The sequence below is a fragment of the Galeopterus variegatus genome, unplaced genomic scaffold (genome assembly GCF_000696425.1).
Source record: "Galeopterus variegatus unplaced genomic scaffold, G_variegatus-3.0.2 Scaffold2950, whole genome shotgun sequence".
NCBI classification, from domain to species: domain Eukaryota; kingdom Metazoa; phylum Chordata; class Mammalia; order Dermoptera; family Cynocephalidae; genus Galeopterus; species Galeopterus variegatus.
In genome coordinates this window covers 26,669-47,242 of record NW_007729061.1, presented here as the reverse complement: position 1 = coordinate 47,242, position 20,574 = coordinate 26,669, and the positions used below count along the sequence as shown (strand labels likewise).

The window sequence follows — 20,574 nt, the reverse complement described above, 5'->3', positions numbered from 1 at the left end:
TGAATACTGCAGGGTTATGCTTGTTTAAATCCACTCAATCTGTGTGCAAATGCAGGCTATAGTCAGCATTCTGGCAGGTCTACCCCGTTGTTTTTCAGTTACAAAATCTTTTGCAGAATGGTGGGGTAGAACCAATAATGGTCCTGGCTGGAATCCCTGCTTGTCCACTCACTAATAACTTGAGTTCTGTGTGCCTCAGTTTCCTCATCTGTAAAATGGAGATAACAGTTCTCTGCCTAATTGCCCAGTGGGGTGACTGTAGAGATCCAATGAGATAATATTTGGGAGAATATTAAAATCTCCAAAGTCCTTAAACATGTCAGTTACTTGGGAGAACTAAACTCTGCCAGAAAGCCTTTGGGGTCCCTGTTCATTTATTCACTTCTTTATTAAAATCAGGTTCTTAAAACAGTACTGTGTGTGTTCCCACATTTATATAAACCTCTATGTTTTTTCCTGCTTTGAAGAGAATCTCCAGCTAAGATTTGAAATTTACTCATATTATCTTTTACATATTTGCTTCTGTGTCTAGCATTGGAGAGAGATGAATCAGATAAAATATTACTTCAGGCTTCTCTGCCCCTTACGACATTTCCTTTTTGATGTTTAGTCATGGCGTACCACTTGCCCAGACATAATTCAGCAATCATAGACTGTTCAGTCCCTTTCTATTTATGCTTCTGCATCTGTTTCTGAATTCTTTATAGGGGAAGTAAAAAGGGGACTTCTGAGTATCTGACAACAACCCCTAAATACCCATAGGCATCTCTAAATTGAGTGTTTAACATAAACATTTTTCAAAAATTGTGCCTAATAAATGTATTTTTAAGTTATAAAAACAAAATAACAATGACATTAATAAGACTTTGTTTTTTACTCTCATAATACAGACGTTTAGGAAATTGTGCTTATAATGTTCTTATCACTGCAATTAGGGAATTTCTAAAGTCTGGGTTTCAGTAAATGCATCATAAATTCTAACTATAATTATATCAGATGGTTCTTATTAATGTTTACATTAAACATAATGGATGGAAAGTTGTACTGAGGCTGTGGAATGACTAAGAATCTGGAATCTCTCACTTTAGGCTAAATCATTAATAGTTTTGAGTATGTTTCTGCTGAGTTTTGGGCTGGCTCAGAGTTGTAAATATCTGTGAGGAACTCAAAATCCTCACCATTACTCCTATGGCACTTTAAAGTCATAAAGATGTATGCTGGGTACGTGTATATAATACATAAGCATGGAAGAAGTTATTAAAATACCAAGGTGAAAAATGTTCTTATTAAGTGGATAAGAGCGTCACAGGAAAGGGAGGTATTTCAGTGTCATCCTTTTCAAGATGCCTGTAAAGTTTGGAGAATCACTGATATGGGGGAGCCCTGGGGTTCTTGATCCTTTTTTATTGATGGCTGTATAAATCCCTCCCCCTCATTAAGTTATCAGACTAATGGATGACGTTAACATGCTTATCTTGAAAAAATATCATTTTCTAAATTTTTCTCCTCCTTTAGTAGTGGTTGAGATGAAAATCTGGTTCAGTTCATGGTAAAATACGAGGAAAAGCAAAGAAAAATATGTTTAAAAGATAAAAATACATGAGTAGTTAAGGATAACACAGTCAAATCTGAATTTTGCCGTTATGTACACTTGTTTGCTTCCAAAGCTATCCATTTAGAATGTTAACTTTCAGACTTTTATCTCATAAGGAAAGTTTGCTTATCTATAAAATTGATTTTTCCTGATTATGGAACCAGTACATATTCATTGTAAACATATTGGAAACTACTGGAAAGTACAAAGAAGAAAATTAAAGTAATCCTTAATGCTACCACCTAGAGATAAACTTGTTAGCATTGTGGGATATTATATTTTACATATAATTTTGAATACAGGCATACCTCAGAGATACTGTGGATTTGGTTCCAGACCACCACAATAAAGCCATTATCACAAAAAAGTGAGTCACACGAATATTTTTGGTTTCCCAGTGCATATAAAAGTTATGTTTACACTGTCCTGTAGTCTCTTAAGTGTGCAGCAGCATTATGTCTAAAACAAAAACAATGTACATACCTTAATTAAAAACACTTTTGCTAAAAAATGCTAATGATCATCTGAGCCTTCAGCCAGTCGTAATCTTTTCACTGCTGGATTGTCTTCCTTCTATGTCATTGGCTTCTGAATGATCAGGGTGGAGGTTGCCAAAGGTGGGGTGGCTATTTCTTAAGATAAGACAACAGTGAGGTTTGCCACATCGATTGACTCTTCCTTTTATGAAAGATTCCTCTGTAGCATGCGATGCTGTCTGATAGCATTATACTCATAGTAGAATTGCTTTCAGAATTGGAGTCAGTCCTCTCAATCCCTGCTGCTTCTTTATCAACTCAGTTTGTGTAATATTCTGAACCCTTTGTTGTCATTTCTACAATGTTCACAGCATCTTCAGCAATAGAGTCCATCTCCAGAAATCACTTACTTTGCTCATCCATAAGAAGCAACTCCTCATCAAAGTTTTATTATGTGATGGCAGAAATTCAGTCACATCTTCAGGCTCCACTTCTAATCCTAGTTCTCTTGCTGTTTTCACCACATCTGCATTTACTCCCTCCACTGATGTCTTGAACCCCTCAAAGTCATCCGTGAGGGCTGGAATCAGCTTCTTCCAAACTCCTGTTAATGTTGATGTTTTAATCTCTTCCCATGAATCACGTATATTCTTAATGGCATCTAGAAGGGTGACTCTTTTTCAGAAGGTTTTCCATTTACTTTGCCCAGATCCATCAGAGGAATAACTACAGTGGCAGCTATAGCCTTAAGAAATGCATTTCTTTTTTTTCTCCCCCCCCCTCCCTTTTTTTTTTTGTCTTTTTTCGTGTCCGGCAATGGATCGCAACCCTCAGTGTCGCGCCCGTACCGGACCGGGACCGGCAACGGGATCGCAACCCTTGGTGTTGCTCCCACACCTCGCTCAGCCAGTGAGCGGGAACCTGTCTGTATATGGGATCCGAACCCTCGGCGGGAGCACCACCGCGCTCCCAAGCGGCGCACTGTAGCAGTGCGCCACCGGGCCGGCCCAAGAAATGCATTTCTTAAATAATAAGACTAGAAAGACAAAATTACTGCTTCATCCATGGGCTGCAGAATAGATGTTATATTAGCAGGCATGAAAACAACATGAATCTCCTTGTACGTCTCCATAACAGCTCTTGGGTGACCGAGTACATTGTCAATGAGCAGTAAGATTTTGAAAGGAATCTTTTTTTCTGAGCAGTAGTTCTCAACAGTGGGCTTAAAATATTCAGTAAATGATGCTGCAAATAGATGCGCAGTCTTCCAGGCTTTGTTGTTCCACTTAAAGACCACAGGCAGACTAGGTTAACATAATTCTTAAGGCCCTTCGATTAAATGAGCATTGGCTTCAACTGAAAGTCACCAGCTGCATTAGACCCTCACAAGAGGGTCAGCCTGTCCTTTGAAGCAAGACACTGACTTTCTCTAGCTGTGAAAGTCCTAGACGGCATCTTCTTCTAGCATAAGGCTGTTTTGTCTACATTGAAAATCTGTTGTTCAGTCAGTGATCTTAGCTGGGTCCTCCAGCATCAGTGCTTGCTTTTTAACCTCGCACTCGTGTGTTACGGAGACGGCTTCTTTCCTTAAACGTCATGAACCAACCTCTGCTAGAGTCACAGTTTTCTTCTGCAGCTTCCTCACCCCTCAGCCTTCATAGAATTGAAGGGAGTTAGGGCCTTGCTCTGGATTAGGTTTTGACTTATGGGAATGTTGTGGCTGGTTTGATCTTCTGTCCAGACCCCTAAAGCTTTCTCCACACCAGCAGTAAGGCTGTTTCACTTATCATGTGTGCGTTCACTGGAGTAGCAGTTTTCACTTCTTTCAAGAACTTTTCCTTGGCACTCACAACTTGGCTCTTTGGCACAAGAGGCCTAGCTTTCAACCTGTCTCAGCTTTTGCCATCCCCTTTCTCACTAAGCTTAGTCATTTCTAGCTTTTGATTTAAAGTGAAATATATGACTCTTCCTTTCACTTGAACACTTAGAGGCCATTGTAGGGTTATTAACTGGCCTAATTTCAACATTGTTGTGTATCAGGGAATAGGGAGGCCAGAGGAGGGGGAAAGAGATGAGGCTACAGCCAGTTGGTGGAGCAGCCAGAACACACACAACGTTTATCGAGTTCTCTTATATAGACATGGTTTGTGGTGCCCCCAAAACAATTACAATAGTGACATCAAAGATCATGGATCACAGTTGACCATAACAAATATAATAATAATGAAATACTGTGAGAATTACCAAAATGTGACACAGAGCAAAGTGAGCACATGCTGTTGGAAAAATGGTGCTGATAGTCTTGCTGTATGCAGGGTTGCCACAAACCTTCAGTTTGTACAAAATAATTAATTAAATAAAAATTTTAAAGACCCAGTATCTACAAAGCGCAATAAAGTGAAGCACAATAAAATGAGGTATGTCTGTATTCATTTTTTTACTTGATGTAATATAGTATTTCCCATATGATATTTATTTGAAAAGTGCTTATTAACAAATGCATGACATTTTATTATAGGGATGTACTATAATTTACTAAATCATTGCCTTCTTAGTCATTTAGGTTTAGGTTACTTACAGTTTTTACAAATTGTAAGTAAGTTCTGTGATTGGAATCCTTGTTTATAAGCTTTGGGTCCATCTCTCTTCCCTCAGAGTAGGTTCTTAGGAGTAGACTTACTGGGTCAAAGGTTATAAACAATATTAAGAAATTTGATATATATTGCTGAAATACTTTCTAGTAAAGTTGCTTCAGTTTAAGCAGAAACATTCACATATTCACCAATATTTTTAAACTTTTTCCAGTATGGTAATTAACCAGCCAGCCCTTCTAGGAAATAGAAGGGAAATTTATTGACCCCTGTTCCAAGTTTTGTCTCATTTCATCTTCATACCAACTCCACGAGGAAGGTACTGGTGTCATTCCACTTTAGAGAACAAGAAACATACTCAGAGAAGTTAAACGGATTTCAAAGGTCACACAATTAGGACATGAGTGGAGCTGTCATTCGAGTTCAAGCTGTATGATCCCAAAGTTCATTTTTTTTCCTTAAACTTGCAAGGTTTTCTCCTATGTGATATTCATATTTCATCATAAACTATCCAGAGAATAAGGCCTGCATTCCTGCCTCTAATTTTATTTTCTAAACTAAGCATGCAAGTCTCTTGGAGAACATGTGGTGCTTTGGTGGATGCTTAATAAACACCATTTCTTGGGCTCTCAAGTACCTCATACACAGTAAGCAGTAAAGGTTGGTTTCCCACCTCCAGGCTTTCCACCTACATCGCTGACTGCTGTGTAAGCAAGCTCATGTGTTCATTATATTCCTAGGTAGGGTACTTTCTGCAAAGATGGAAAATACTGTCTTCCAAATTTCACATAATCATGCAAAATCTCTTAAGAGAAAAATTAGCACTTCATAGCGACAAAAATAAATCATGGTATCATAAGGAGAGATTTCTTTTGAGTTTATTAGTATGTGTCCTTTCTGCCTAATTCCAAGTGCCTTCTTGCAATTGTTGAGGGAAAAACAAAGACTTCCAATTGTTGGTGGTTTCTGTTCCAGGTGTGTGAATATCCTGATGGAACTAAATCTTTGAAACTGGGGGACTTTGGGCTGGCTACTGTGGTGGAAGGCCCTTTATACACAGTCTGTGGCACACCAACTTATGTGGCTCCAGAAATCATTGCTGAAACTGGGTAAGACTCCTGGTGCTTTTGGTCAGTGCTTTAACTTGGATGGGAATAGGTATGTTTTTGTTGTTTCTGCTGTTTGTGTATTCAGTGTCTCCTGTGAAGGTGGAGAATAGGAGGAAGAGAGAGAGTGTTACCTGCACCATGACTTTGACCTCAGGAACTAGAGTTTGTACTTAACCGTGCAAGAGCCCTAGGCCTGGACTTTTTGTGCAAAGGCCAGTCTTGAGAACATAGCAGTAGCCACTGAGATTGTAGTTAAGTTGGGAAAAAAAGAGATGTGTTTGTCCAAAGGGTAATTAATTCTTCTACATGAAATAAACAATTTGATACCCCCAAAGACCCTTTTTCCTAATAAACAAAGGCAATATGCCAGTAATGTGGAAGGTTTCTGGGAATTGTATCATTATTTCTCCCCTCTCCCACCCACTTTGTTTTCCCAGCTATGGCCTGAAGGTGGACATTTGGGCAGCTGGCGTGATCACATACATTCTTCTCTGTGGATTCCCACCATTCCGAAGGTCAGTAGCTCTTTGACCATATTTGAATTGTAAATTCTCTCCCTTTGGTCCAGAAGCAGATACTTTACTCCTGGTCGTTGGAAACAGAAACTGGTTGGTCAATAAAAATGTCAGTTAAAAATTACATTAAACACACTTTTCATTTTTTATCTTAGTTTACAGTCTATTAATAATGTATATTCATTGACCATACTTTTCATGTGAGTGCAAGGCCTTTGCTTTGTGTATGGTCCTCTGACTTCTTGTGGTCATTCTTTCATAAAATACATGCATAAACAGTGTCCGTAATTTCCAATTTCTCAGTCTTTTTAAACAAGAAAAATTTTAAGATCCTCATGAAGCAACCTGCATCCTTCTACTGGTATACCTTTTTCCAGTTCTTGATGGTTGTCTTTCTTACTTAATTTGATAGCAATTTTTTAAACAACTTACTTTCATATCTTTCCAAGGCATTCAACTTTGCTCTCATAGAAACAGGAACTCTTTCTTTTTAAGTTCATTTTGTCAGCTCACATAATATTTAATTAAGTACAATTACAGATACTGTTGGCATAAACAGGCCTGGGAGCAAACAGACTGACTCTTGGTAACCATAGCCTTCACCTGGCTATGCACAGAGGCGTGCATAGAGGTGTGCACAGATGATGGTCAAGGTGTTTGACAAGGGCCCAAAGTACACGTGTTGACCCAGCAGTCTGGGTACCGGGGGTGAGTGAGGGACTTCAGCCACAGCTTGTCTTTTGATCAGTTTTATCTCCGACTCTGGAGCATGTGAATGACTTTGAAGCAGAAGTTCACCTAATGATACTGTGTTTGATTTTCTTCTGTGTTTTCTTGAGCTATCTTTTCATTTTAATCCCTTCCTTTGTTCACTTTACAAATATTTGTTGAGCAGCTTTGTGTACCAGACACTCTTTTGAGTGCTGGGAATAAAGTGGTAATCAAATCGTAATCCCTGAGGTCATGGTTTATCTTAGTCCGTTTGGGCTGCTAGAACAAAATACCATAAACTGTGTGGCTTATGAACAACAGATTTATTTCTCACAGTTCTGGAGGCTGACAAGTCCAACATCAAGGCACCAGTAGGTTTGGTGTCTGGTGAGGGTCCACCTCCTGATTCATCGACAGCCATCTTCTCCCTGTTACTGCGTAGTAGATCTCTGTGGTCTTTTATAAGGGCACTAATCCCATTCATGAGGGCTTGACCCTTATGACCTAATAAAGTCCCAAAGGCTCCACCTCCTTATACCATTCTTTAATACATTGGGGATTAGGTTTCAACATGTGAATATTTGGGGGAGACAAACATTCTGTCTATGTCATGGTGTTTATAGTACTGGGTTAGTTATGTACTGGGTCAGGAAGTAAAAAATAGGTTTATCTCTACCCCCCTCAACATTTTATTATAAAAACTTTCAAACATACAGAAAAGTTGAAAGGTTGATCTTTTTTAAATTCTCAGTTTTTCAATTGAATTGAACAATTTTTTTTTTTTTTTACTGACATTGCGGTAAGCACAAGAATGACACAGAGATGTTATTCTCTACTTTTGAGAGCCTTATGGTGTAGATAAAGATACACATCACAAGAATATTGATGAAGAAGAATAAACTGACCATGAGGGCATGCTTAGCTGAGGGCTGGAAATCACAAAAGGTTTAGTGAAAGATGAGCATTTTAGTGAGACCTTGTGGGGTTTTTATAGGTGAAGCTCTTTCCATCTGGCTGTCAACATCATGGTCTTCCACCAAGATCATTGCCTAGGTCGGTTACACAGACTGTAGGATTTACTGCACATATCTGTTAGCTGAATAACAAACTACTCCCAAAGTTATGGTTGTAAACAGTTCTGCAGGACAATTAGATGGTTCTTCTGGCCTGGGCTGGCTCAGTGGAGGCGTGATGGCCTAGGACAGGCTCCCTCACATGTCTGATAGCTGGCTGCATGTCCGCTGGGACAACAGAGATGACTTGGCCTTTCATCCTCCAATGGGCTAGCCTGGGCTTCATGTCATGGTGGATGCGGGATTCCCAAAAGCAGCCAGAGAAAGCATGAGCTGGATCCAGCACCCCAGCACTTTCTGCATCTCTGCTTGCCTCATGCTTGTTGATATCCATTAAGCAAATCAAGCCAAATAGCTGATCCTAGAGTAAATGTGGGAGAAAATGAACTAAGTTAATACATAGAGGGAGGGGAATAATTTGTTGCCATTTTTACAGTCACATTGGGTGTTGGCTGGTGTCAGTGATGGCCTGTATTGGGAACTAGTCAAATGTACAAAGGTAGTGTGTTTTGATAGCAGGTGATCCTGGAGCCAGCTAAGTTCTCCTCCTTGTTTAACCCAAATTGAGATCAGCTGGAAAAGGGTATTGGGGATCAGTTTTAGAGGAATGTGTGCTCACAACTCCCTCTAGTGTTCCCAGTTGCCAGTGAAGCCTGGGAGTTTTTTCTTTGTTTTTTACTTTTTAACAAAAACGAGACTCAGATTAAACAGTAGATACTAATCATGGATTGTTATTTAGTGGGCACCAGCTTCTTTGTAGAATCTGGAGATAAGTTTGGCTAATCAAAAGCAGTAAAGCTACATCCTGAAAGCTGCTGCCCATATATGTTATATTCAGAAGCAGGTCGTATAGCTCCAGGTAGCTTACTTTTAAACTTTAAGAAAATACTTTCCCTCTTTCATATTATATTGTGATGTAAGAGAATCTATATGTTAAACAATAGTTAGAGAAGCATCTTCACAGCATACAGAGACATTCTGGATAGATTTTGTAACCTACTATAATATAAAAATGAATATAGTAAATTATGGAAATGGTACTTTAAATAAGGATAAATGATTATGGCATAAAATAGATTACCAACATAAATTTTTATCTAAAAAGTCTCTCAAACAAATATTTCAAAATGTTTTCTTTGTTTTACACAAAAACTTTCACCCAAAGCTTTTAAACTAAAATTGTTATTTGGAATTTACAGTTTCAGCTTCTCTAACTGTAGCATCTCTCATTCTTTCTTATTTTAGACTTGTCAAGTTTTATTCTTAGCTTGACATGTGTTCTGCAGTCTTTTTCAACATCAGATTCATCATTACTATGAAGAAGATTGGTTTTTCAGAGGTGCCCAAAATTTTAGTTTTGCCTAAGCAAGTCTATTCTTAGGGCCACTGACAAAAAGTATTATTTGTATGACCGTGCTGAGATTTTTGATGTTTCTTTTAAAACAGACATATACACACCCCGTAAGTGAAATGTCTGGACATCATTTGTGAATTAGTTTTCAGGTTACCTTTTCTGACCTTTAATGACTTATCATTGAAAAAAGAGAGTTTGCACAAATTCTTTTGTTGGTTTTGAAGTTTTTCTTAATGGGCATTTTTAGATTTACAGCACCTTGCCCCAAGGGCTATATTGTTTTAGATTTTTTTTAAAAAGTGTCCTGAAGCATCTCAGCCAGATTGTAGAGTATAAATGTGATAATAAATCCAGTGTAGATTTAATGACAGTAGCTTTTCTTACATGACTACTAAGAAGGATAAAATATCTTTAGCTTTCTGTTCTTCTACTGCGGGGCAGCTGAAACTGCCAAAGCCCTTGCAGTTTTCAGCATTGATCCTTCAGGGTCCTGTTCTAATTGCTGAGACGTACTAGGGTTTTATTTGTTGACACAGGATATCTTGCCAAGAACCAAGTGTTATAAATAACTGCTGCAGACAGATTTCCAGCTTTTTAGCTATTTATTTAGCAAAATAAAAGCTATATGGATTAACAAAACGTAAACTATTTGAGATTCCAAAAAAATAAAGGGAAGACAAGTGGAGTAATAGGGGAGAGATGGCTAAAAGGAACAATTCTGGAAATAGGTAATTTTTTTATATCTTCTAACACCCTGTTGGGGTTCTCCGGTTTTCTAAAGATTTCTGTAAAAATTTCATTGTGTTTCTTTACTCATTTTGAAACAGTATTGAGCTGAGTTCAGTCAGCAGGGAAATAACAGTGAAAAGGGGGAAAAAAACAGTTTGACACCTAGAAAGTTTTGGGGAGAGCAGCGGGGATCCCTTGCCTTGCCTGGTGATCTGGCCTGACTTTCCTTCTCAGAGTGCCTCAGCTGGGCTTGGTTAGATGTCATGGATATTCGTAAAGCTCACAAACTCTACTCTTTTTACCGGAACAGGAATGAGGCAGCCGTATCATCTCACAGCCCTAGAATTTCTGTCTAGACACTGCCCTGGACAGTCTGTTTCTAGGGCACCACACTTGTCCTGTCCCCCTTTGAGAGGGTTGATAGCAAAACCCTGAAGGCTGGGTGGAGAAATTCCAAGTACTGTTGCACGCTTGCGACGTAACTTCCAGCCCTGGGTTTGATCTTGACTCCGGCCCATTCTGAGTTTTCTTCTGGGACCCTAGAAAGTGGATGACATTGTTCCTCACTCTGGCCCTCACTGCACCCACCGAGTGAGGGGGGCTCTGTGGCCATGCAGGTGAAGTTTTATGGGAAGTGGGGGACATCCGACATCCTGAATTTTTCCCAGTGGTGTTTTCACATTTCCTTGGCACCTTCCATCAAAAGTCAAGTGATTGTTTATTTGTTCGGCACCAACTGTGTGAGCAAGTGCACGTGTGAGGATGGGATGGTCAGGCACAGGTTGGGGAGGGACGCCCACCTATGAGCAACCAAGGTGGGTTTGCCTCAGCCTGCGCAATTTTAGTTGGTGTCCTTGGATGGGCTCTTTCTCTCAGACTGAACTTAAGTGGAAGTCAAGCTCTAATAATGAGCTATTAAGTCACGAATGTTTTGTCCAGATTTTTTCATATGCTGCCTATTGTACTAATCTTTTGCTATTCTATTAGAAAAGTGGGAAGTAGACCTGACTCAGATTTGCTGCTGCTCCACTCTTATTGCCACGAGAGATTGAATGAGGACATATGCTGATTTTTTTTTCCCTGAAGTGAAGATTTAAATTATTTGTGGATTCATTTTTTCTTGCATTTATTGTGGTAAATATGCATAACATGAAATTTACCATTTTTAAGCATATAGTTCGGTAGTGTTAAGTACATTCACATTATTGTGCAACTATCACCACCATCCAGCTCCAGAACATTTTTCATCTTCCCAAACTGAAACTCTGCATTTGTAAACATGTTTCCTGAGTCATTTTCTCTGTCTCTGTCTGATTCCCAGGCCTGTGGAAACGTTCTTTGGCTTATTGTCTAAAAGGAAAAATTTATCACAAATGCAATTGAGAGATACAATAGAGATATGAAATGCCTGAGCTAGAAAGACTGGACTCCTTTCCTCAACCTTCCCATGAGCATTTTGTTGAAAAACTGTATGGTGACTTTGACTTTTCTTCCATTTCTTTGTCACTAGTGAGAACAACCTCCAGGAAGATCTCTTCGACCAGATCTTGGCTGGGAAGCTGGAGTTTCCGGCCCCATACTGGGATAACATCACAGACTCAGCCAAGGTAGCCATCTGGACCTGTTTCTATGGGTTGAGTTACGTTGGGCAGTCCTCACCCATTGCGTGGGGCTATAGCTTCTCTTCGTACTGAGCTCTAGGGACTTTGTCGACTTTTTTCTTTTAATTTTTATTTTTTGGCAGCTGGCCAGTATGGGGATCCAAACCGTAGATCTCAGTGTGATTGGCACCACTCTCTCAAGTGAGCTCACCAGCCAGCCCCGACTTCCTTGACTTTTAATGTGTGGTTCTTCTTTTTGTTCATCTCATGGTGTGGTCTCTGGAGTTCTTAACCAAATTCTGAAAGCTGGTCTGGCTCTCTTGCTACTTTGCCCTACTATCCTACCATGCTCCTCTAAGCTCTAAACATTCATTCTTTCATTTATTCAGGAAATATGTATTGACTATAGTTATGAACTCAAGAGACATACTGAATTGCCAAAAGGAAAAACACTGCAATTTTACTCTGTGGAATTGTGATAATGACCAGAACTCTTAGGAGAAAACGTCTTGGTTTCATGCAGACTCAGAAGAGACCTTCTCTTCTTTGGTAATTCTGCTGACATGAGGCAGCTGCATTTGGTGTAAGTGCCTGGTAGGCACTAGGAGTATAGGTGATAATAGTTTTAAGTACAAATGGTTGAGCAGCTATGTTGGCTATTCTTCTTGAAGTGCTTGGTGTAAACTCAGATTTCCGTACTTATGCTGCAATTATCCCCTTTCTCCTCCTATATGTTCTTATTTACTTATTATTTATTTATAGGAATTAATCAGTCAAATGCTTCAGGTAAACGTTGAAGCTCGGTGTACCGCAGGACAAATCCTGAGTCACCCCTGGGTGTCAGTAAGTACCCACAGTCCCAGGGAATGAACGTCTGTGCGTGCTGTGGTCACCAACAGCATGCTTCCTCGCTGTGGTTTTTGTATGTGCAAAGTTCTGCATCCACATTCTATGGCAGACAAAATGTCTGTGTTTCCTAATGAGCAAGTAGCATAAAGATAGCTATCTGGGAGAACGCAGTCAGCACCAGGGTCCCAATCTTAGATCCTGCTCTGTGAGAAACCTAGGCGAGTCACTGTCCCTTTCTGGGCCTCAGTTTCTTCATCTGTGAAATAGCAGGGTTGGTCATGATGCCCCTAAGGAGCCTTTTAGCTCTCAGTTCTGTAGCTCTTCTTTGAAAGTTTTCAGGGTTTGCCCTGGAGATGAGCATGTTTCAGACTCTGATCTCTGTCTTTATGGCACATGGTCACAGGAGACCTCCTGCTGTTGATGGGGAGGCTGAGAGACAGTCCCCTTGAGAGCTGGGCAGAGGGTAATGTTGACCTCTGGGCTTAGGGTAAACATGGTCCATTAGAGGTGACTGTGGGAGAGTTGGCATTTCCCTCATTTCCAGAGGTTCCAGGAGCATGAAGTTAATTGACCTAGCCAAAGGCTTTTGCTGACTTGGTGGTTCCCTGTGCACCTCTACTGCCCTGCACGTTCTGAAGTCAAGGGCGGCCTCTCTGAACCCTGCTTGCCGCTCTCCTGGGCTTAGGGACTTGGCTCCTGGACCAAGTAGCTGAGATGCCACATTTCTTTATGATTAGAAAAGACTAACAACTAAATGCATTCTTGATTAAAATGATAAACTGTTAATTAATCTTGATGTTTCCTTGGGAAAGATCATACTAACTTCTGTTCCTGGGAGGGAGGGTCTCAGAAGCCTAAAGAATGTCCTCCTTGTGCCATCGGAGACCTGTGTTCTTTCCTTGACTCTAGGCCTGAGGCGTGGAGTGACTGGTATAGGGTCTTTCTGAGGACACAGGACTTCTGAATAACAATTATTTTTGAAAGATCTTTGTTTCCTTAGTTTTGTGGCTAAGATGGGTCCATTTAGGAAGAGGTCAGGAGACTCGGGGAGGCCGGGGGGCTGTTAAGGAAAAGACAGCTTAAAGGTAAGGATCAAATATTATTGTTTGATTTTCTTTCTTTAGGATGATGCCTCCCAGGAGAATAATATGCAAGCTGAGGTAACAGGTAAACTAAAACAGCACTTTAATAATGCGCTTCCCAAACAGAACAGCACCACCACCGGGGTCTCCGTTATCATGGTAAGTGGGATGCATAGTTCTGCCATGGAAAGCTGCAGTGTCTGGCCTGACTGCTGAGCCAGCGCTGAATCTTTTGAAGTAAATAGCCAAGAGCTTCTTTCACATGGAAGCTGGTATCTTCCATGTTTCTACTTTCACTTGAAGATTGACTTGGCACGTGAAGCGCAGTCATGTGGCCTGACTCTCAGGCCTGGGGCACTGCAGGTACCAATAAGGTCAGTCTGATGGGTCCAGGTGCCAAGGAGCTCCTGGGCTTGGGGCCCCCCTGGACAGTTGCTTCCACTCTCTTCTCTGCTTTCTCATCTGGAGAGAGATTCCCAAGCCCGGGTGGGATTTGCAGTATAAGGAAATAACTCCCTACCCATTCAAGGCTTCAAAAATAGATTATTCGAGGCATGAATTATTCTTTGGGATAAAGAAATAGCCAAAGCTAAACAAATTTCATTTTTTATAAAAATATTAGTTTTTTCAGGGCTGGTAAAATTTTATGAGAAGTCAGTAACAATAATCACCATATTTTTTTCAGAATTTTCTTCTTCCAAAATGGTTTTTAAGGTATCTTACCCAAATAGATAAATAGAACAGATTAAAATGGAAAGTAACATTAAAGTGAAGCAAAAGGAAAATATGGGCAGAAAAAATAGAACTGAACCAGAAGTGAGTACACCCAGCCCTGGCTTGGAAAGCTGGGCCATGAAGCTGCTCTGAGTGCCTCTCTGCCTGTCATGGTGCACAGGTTCAAACCAGCCTGTGTCCTGGGCAGTGGTGCCCATTCTCCCTGCCCCACTCACAGGAGCAGCGAGCAGGTATGCAGTGCCGTCCCCAGAGCCAGAGTCAGCTGGAGCAGCTTCAGAGCCAGACTTTATGAGGTGATGGGGCCTGCAGTGTTAGCACCTGGGCCACCTGTGACTGAGGTCGGGTCCTGACAGCTAGTGAGGGGCCATCTCCACAGCTCCATCACTCTTACCTCAGGTCACCCTCTGGGAAAGCGTCTGTTTGTTTTGTACCCAGCTAGAGAGAAAACAGTTGCTTGTTTTCATGGCACTTCGTAGTCTAGCACTCTTGCCTAGGAGGACGTGGGGTCCAGATAGAAGCTGGAAGGACTGTCCCCCCCACCCCACCCCCAATCCCCGGCCCTGTGACTGCTCCGCTGTACTTACCCAGCATCCTCCCGGGGAGGCCGTGCTGCTTTGGCAGGCCTCTGTATGTCCCTGCGGCTCCTGCCGGAAGTGCCTCTCCAGACAAAGCCTGAGTTTGCGAACTGGGGTGCTCTGTGCCAGCATAATGGGAAGGTCTCTTGAGTTGAGGTTTTTCCCAGTATTTGAGTAGTGTTTTGCTGAAAGCCTGAGAAGTTCAGAGTTGTCACAGAATTACAGTTTTTTGAACTCTTTGAAAAAAGAACCATCTTGACTAAGCCAGCAGTACAAGATCATTTGCAAGTGACCCCCTCGCAAGGGCTGGTATTGTCGGATGGGATGCATAGTGCACTGTCTTGCCGTGCTCTGTGTTGTGAGGCTGCTTTGGGGAAATTTTAGACAAAGCGCTAAAAATTGGCATACTCAACGTGTCATGAAAATCTTTAAATACAGAGATTTGTTGGAATCAAAATTTAATGACTGTATGATAATTAAGCCTCAGAGTCTCCCCTTAGGGGAGGAACCATTGGCTTAGGAGAATTCACTCAGTGACTCTTAAGGGTCCCAGATAGGAACTCAGGGTCCCAGATAGGAACTGATAGCCAAAGGCCTGTGCCCAGCTCTTTATGACCAACTCTCAGCTGAGGTTCTGGAGCAACTGGCCATTCTACCGTATGGCCTGGTATAGGCTCTGTTCTGGATAATGACACCTACCCCCCTCCCTCAGACAGAACCTATATCATGTGGTTTACAAATGGTATTTTTCCATTTGCTGAAGGAGTTCAGCGGTCAAATGTCAGACCCCTGAGCTTTAACAGGAGGTTTGTGTGAATCTGTAATTCCCGTGGTGATTGTACAAGTTGTGTGTTTACATGTGTGTTCAGTTGTCATTTTGTGCAAGTTAGCAGGGTTCCCTCTAACCCCATGTTCCCTACACAACTCTGCAGGTTGTAGCTCTGAGGGACTGCTGAATGTCATGATCACAATCCGTACCTACAGGAGAAATCAATAAAGCTCGTCTCTGGCAGATTCTCAGTGGTCAGAAAGCTGGCCTGTGAATTCTGACTTGTCCCCAGCAGCGGGGGACTAATCCTCTCCCAAGTCAGGACCCGGCCTGGGGCATGGTTGTGTGGGGAAGCTGGTCATGCTTCTGTGTCTCCTCCTCACCATTCCTGTGTGTCCGTGTGTCCTGTCCTTGGGAACAGTTTTAAATGTTTTTCTATTAAAACTAACCTCAAAATGACGCTCCCTGGTATTCATATGTTCTCATAGCTGGAGGATGTGAGGCTGATATCATATCAGATCATAGTGGAAACAGCATATAAATGTTTTGAGGCTGAATCATCAGACCACTGTTGTATAACTTACAGATAAAACCTTTCTATCTATAATTACCCTCCCCAAAGTTTGGTGCCTGAGTCTCCAGTGATAAAATTATAGATGGGAATTGGTAAATAAAGGTGAATGAAAGTAAAGTTGATGCTATTGTCTGCATTTTATTTGACAGTTTGATTTGACAGTTTGAGAGAGACCTCAGAGTTTCGTTTACCCAGTTGAGACTATGGGAAATCCTGAAGCAAAATCCTGGTATTCAACATGCTGTGCTTAATCAGAGCAACTCCTAATTTTCAGCCCCTCTTAAATCTGCATGCTTACCTCAGATTTCTGACACTGCCGTCCAGCTCTTAGCTTCTCATTGGTGTGGTCTCCTGTACCTACTGACCTCCTTCCAGCCAGCCGAGCACACCCTTGGAAAACTTTAAAACTTCCCAGCTTGCCAACACTGCCTTCCTTCCCAGATCAAAACCTGGCGAGTGCATGGGAGGAGGATTCCAATAATTCTGCTAAATGTTATTTTTTATTTAGGTGAAAAAGTATCTTCTTGTGAATGACAGCATAGGATGGGTGCCTTTGTAAAGGCTTGTTCTCTTTCTCCATCTACACGTCCAAAGATGAATTTTTATCAATAAGACAGTGTAATGGCAGCCAGCCTTTGGGATAAAGAAGAGAATTAGATTAGGTTTTGGTTTCAGAGAGGCCTGTGGGATGGCACTTGCATTCTCTTCGACTTCCTTAGCACGCTTAGGAAAGGACGGTGCATTTGCAGGACGGCTTCATCGTTCATCCCCTGGGCTCATCCCAGCCTGAGACTAGAAGAGGCCGCCTTGTGGCAGGAAAGGGAACGGTGAGGAGCGGCCCTCACTCTGCCCCTGGCTGCGCAGACTTGAGAAAGGATGGATGCAGATAGATTGCTTTTTCTGCTCAGGGACTGTGCTTCCTTTCAGGGTGAAATTGGGGAACGATTTGGGTTTGTTTCCTTAATTTAAGATAAGACAAAACTGTTTTACTCGTGTTGCTTCTGTTTAAAGTAAGTCTAGTTTCTGTCCCTGCTTCTCTCCTGCCTCCTCTTGCCACTCCCGCCGCCTGCATTGCTTCCCTCTGACTAGGTCCCAGGCCATGGTACGTACTAACTGCACCGCAATGCTCCCTTCTGCTGCTCACCTGTGTGTCCTCTCGACAGGAAGGGAAAAGGAGAAATAACTGGGGGGTGGCTGTTTTCTTCTACCTAGTAGAAATGATGTGGTAGGAAGAAGTGTCGGCTGCCTCTCTCTGTTGTCAGCATTGGTGGCTTCTTTCACTAGGGGGTGGTTTGGCTGCCTCTGATGCTGGGAGCGTGGAAGCTAAGTTTGTGACCAGGCCTTTCCACAGTTACCTCTTCTCCAGGGAACTGAAATTGTCCTTGGAAATTATAGAATGTTCAACCGAGCTCAGCAGGGCCTGTGGAGACCAGCAAGTGTACTGAAGGCAGCCACATAGTCTATCTTAGAAAGCCCTGTGGTTGACTTATTTTCTCCATTTTTTTTTCTTTTGGTTAAAGTCCTGAAAGAATCTGTAGTGCATTTCCCCCCCAGGGTATTTAGATTACAAAATGCTTCCTGGTCATTGTCCCTTTTAGCTAGAGATGTCTGGGAACCACAGTCACATCACGTTTGGGAAATCCAGTGAGACGGCAGCTTGATGTGTATAACTGGACAAGCAAGAAATGCTCCAGGTGTGTCAAAGGAGGAGAAGAGAAGACTAGGTCTCACTTCCCACTCTGGGTTAGAAAGCAAGGTGATTTCCTCACATTTCTGGGGCTATTGCTCTGCTCCCCGAGGAGCTGAGCAGATTAAAAACTTTGGAGATGTGACAAGGTCAAGAGGCCTTCCCTCACATGAAGAGGAGAGGAGGTAGGAGATTGTGGAGGGTCTGAAAAATGGATAGTATTGCTCCATCTGACTCCAGGCCTTGTATAGGTAGCACAACCACTTGGGCCGTAAGGGGATTATTTATTTATATAGCATATGAATAACTTTCAACCTGTAATGGAGAACTTTCTTTATAAAAGTAAACTGCCAAGGACTGAGTGCCATTGTAGGGTTTGCCTTTTGTCTCGGGATTTTGGGGGCTTAAGGTCTGGGCGTGGGCAGAACCCCCCAGAACTCAGGCACAGCTCAAAGCTTGGAGAAGAATCACCTGAGGCTGCCATCCGGAGCCCAGCTACCACCCACTTGTGCTTTCCCTGGGCCGGCAGCCCAGTTTCGATGGGAGCAGAGGCCAAGGATAGATGGTTCCCCAGGGGAGGGTACCCTAAACCACTGCTTTTTGGTAGGCTTCTGTTAGAAGCTGGACGTTATTTCTCCTCTTCTGTTTCTGAGTCTCGTGCATGCTCTGTCGTGCTCTCTGATCGTGGTAGCTGTGACCCAAGTCTGGGCTGAGGTAATGTGTTGTCTCTGCTGGTTTTTCCTCAGAACACGGCTCTAGATAAGGAGGGGCAGATTTTCTGCGGCAAGCACTGTCAAGACAGCAGCAGACCCGGGATGGAGCACATCTCTGCAGTTCCTCCCTCAGCCGAGGAGCCCCCTGTGTCTGGGGCAGCAGCCCTGGCCTCGGCCCCTCCGGAATCTCCCACACCCCCCTGTCCTCCTGCTGCCATAGGCTGTGAGCGGGCAGGGACCTGGCGCCGCCACCGTGACTGAGCCTTGTGCAGACAGGCCGAAGCCGCCTGCTGCTGTGCCAGGAGCCGGCTCGTCTGCTCAGCCTGGCCGTGCCCCTCTCACTGAAAGCCTTTCTCTCTTGACTGCTTGCTCGTGAGTTTGCTGGCATTCTCCTCAGGCTGCCTGGGAACCAGGAGCCCGGTGCTGGGGCGTGGCCTTGTCTGGCACTCTGGGCTCTGCCTTCAGTTCCTGGAGGTATCATATACCATGTCAGCTTTGGTGACAGATATTCAGAATAACTCATTTTAAATCATCCATGTTTTCAGTTCAGTGACATTTTACAGCTTCACCAGGAGAATGTGCAACTTTTATTCAGTATTAAATGCATTTTTATAGAAATACTTTGGATGAACCAAGATCTCTCCCTTATTTTAAACTCAAGTGCTCCTCTTTTTTTTTTTTTTTTGTACAAAAGACTTAGAATTGTATTTGTCCCTGTGTGGGTGTCCTGTGAGAAGTGACATGACACCTTCCTCTGCTGAGGGGGGTTGAGGGGCCTGGCTTTCTAATAGAAGAAATGAGCACCTAAGAGGACAATCTGGTCGTTGGACACTAATTCCAGACTTTGAGAAGTGCTTTCAGACGCCCAATGAAGCAGCACAGCCAATCGGCTGGCGGCGCTGGGCTCACTTAAGACAACACTTGGTATTTATTTGTACACAGACTACAGCAGGTCACTTCTTCCCTAGACGTTGTGTCTTTCCCCAACTCTTCTCACTTATGTATTAGGAAATGCTCATGAAATTGCCCTTTGGGTTTTCTACCGGAAGGCTTGGTGCATGTGGCATTGCCCTGGCTGAGGCAGTTTCTTTTCAGCAAGCCGGTCACTACGGAGCAGAGTCAATCGCGTCCCAAGTAGCCACCAGTGTCTCCTTCCATCATCCGCTTTTCATCTGGAGCAGGGCCGGACATCGCAGCGAAGAAACTTGCCTCAAGGCAGTCAGGACTAGGGCCGCTCTGTTGTCAACCTTCTCAGAGGCTGCTGGCAGTCTTTCCTTTTCCCTCCACCCTGCTCCTTTTAATAATTGTACGTAATCAGTGTATTAGTTTTCCTGCTCATCTTCTAAACTAGTGGGCCCTGTAGTTCATTCTCACTGTTGGATTTTTTGCCTTCTACAAGTGTACCCAACCTGCAATAAACTCTTTCCTCTTGAGAAAAAGTAATTAGGGATGGCAAAGATTTCTGTGTTGTTGTTCAGCAGAGGACATGTGATCAAAGCTCGCATCTTTGGCCTATGTTCCGGCAAGTGCCAGTGGCTGTTTTTACAAGTCTTTAGGGTCACCAAAGGGAAGGGAAGGCTTGGGAAGAACAAACAGATGTGTCTTGGTTGAAGTTTGTCGGATTACAGGTGCACAAACTCACAAACCAAAGCTCAAAAATAAGTAGAGGTTATCACTATAGGACAGAGGGATCTTATAGAACCAGCAGCAGGGAAGATCAGGCTTCATAGGAAGTAAGTCAGGATGGCTATTCCCCTGTGTGTGTGTGTGCGTGTGTCTGTCTCAGAGGTTGTGCAGTCTCCTGTCTGCTTTTTTTTTTTTTTTTTTTTTGTCTTTT

At 42.6% G+C, this 20,574-nt stretch overlaps 1 protein-coding gene across 7 annotated transcripts in view; it reads left to right on the top strand.

The window, feature by feature from the left end:
* The window catches only part of DCLK2 (doublecortin-like kinase 2), a 150,681-nt gene extending 131,324 nt beyond the window's left edge, over positions 1-19,357 (top strand). For 4 of the 7 annotated variants that reach the window (XM_008583518.1, XM_008583517.1, XM_008583516.1 and 1 more), the window contains 6 exons: positions 5,637-5,770; positions 6,208-6,285; positions 11,663-11,759; positions 12,516-12,596; positions 13,727-13,843; positions 18,771-19,357. In XM_008583518.1, coding sequence (XP_008581740.1) covers positions 5,637-5,770; positions 6,208-6,285; positions 11,663-11,759; positions 12,516-12,596; positions 13,727-13,843; positions 18,771-18,998 — 735 coding nt within the window. In that variant the 3' untranslated portion in view covers positions 18,999-19,357. Of the gene's footprint in view, positions 1-5,636; positions 5,771-6,207; positions 6,286-11,662; positions 11,760-12,515; positions 12,597-13,726; positions 13,844-16,486; positions 16,567-17,426; positions 17,440-18,770 lie in introns of all 7 variants that reach the window. The other 3 variants (XM_008583520.1, XM_008583519.1, XR_551287.1) reach the window with 2 other exon arrangements.
* The last annotated feature ends 1,217 nt before the right edge of the window (positions 19,358-20,574 follow it).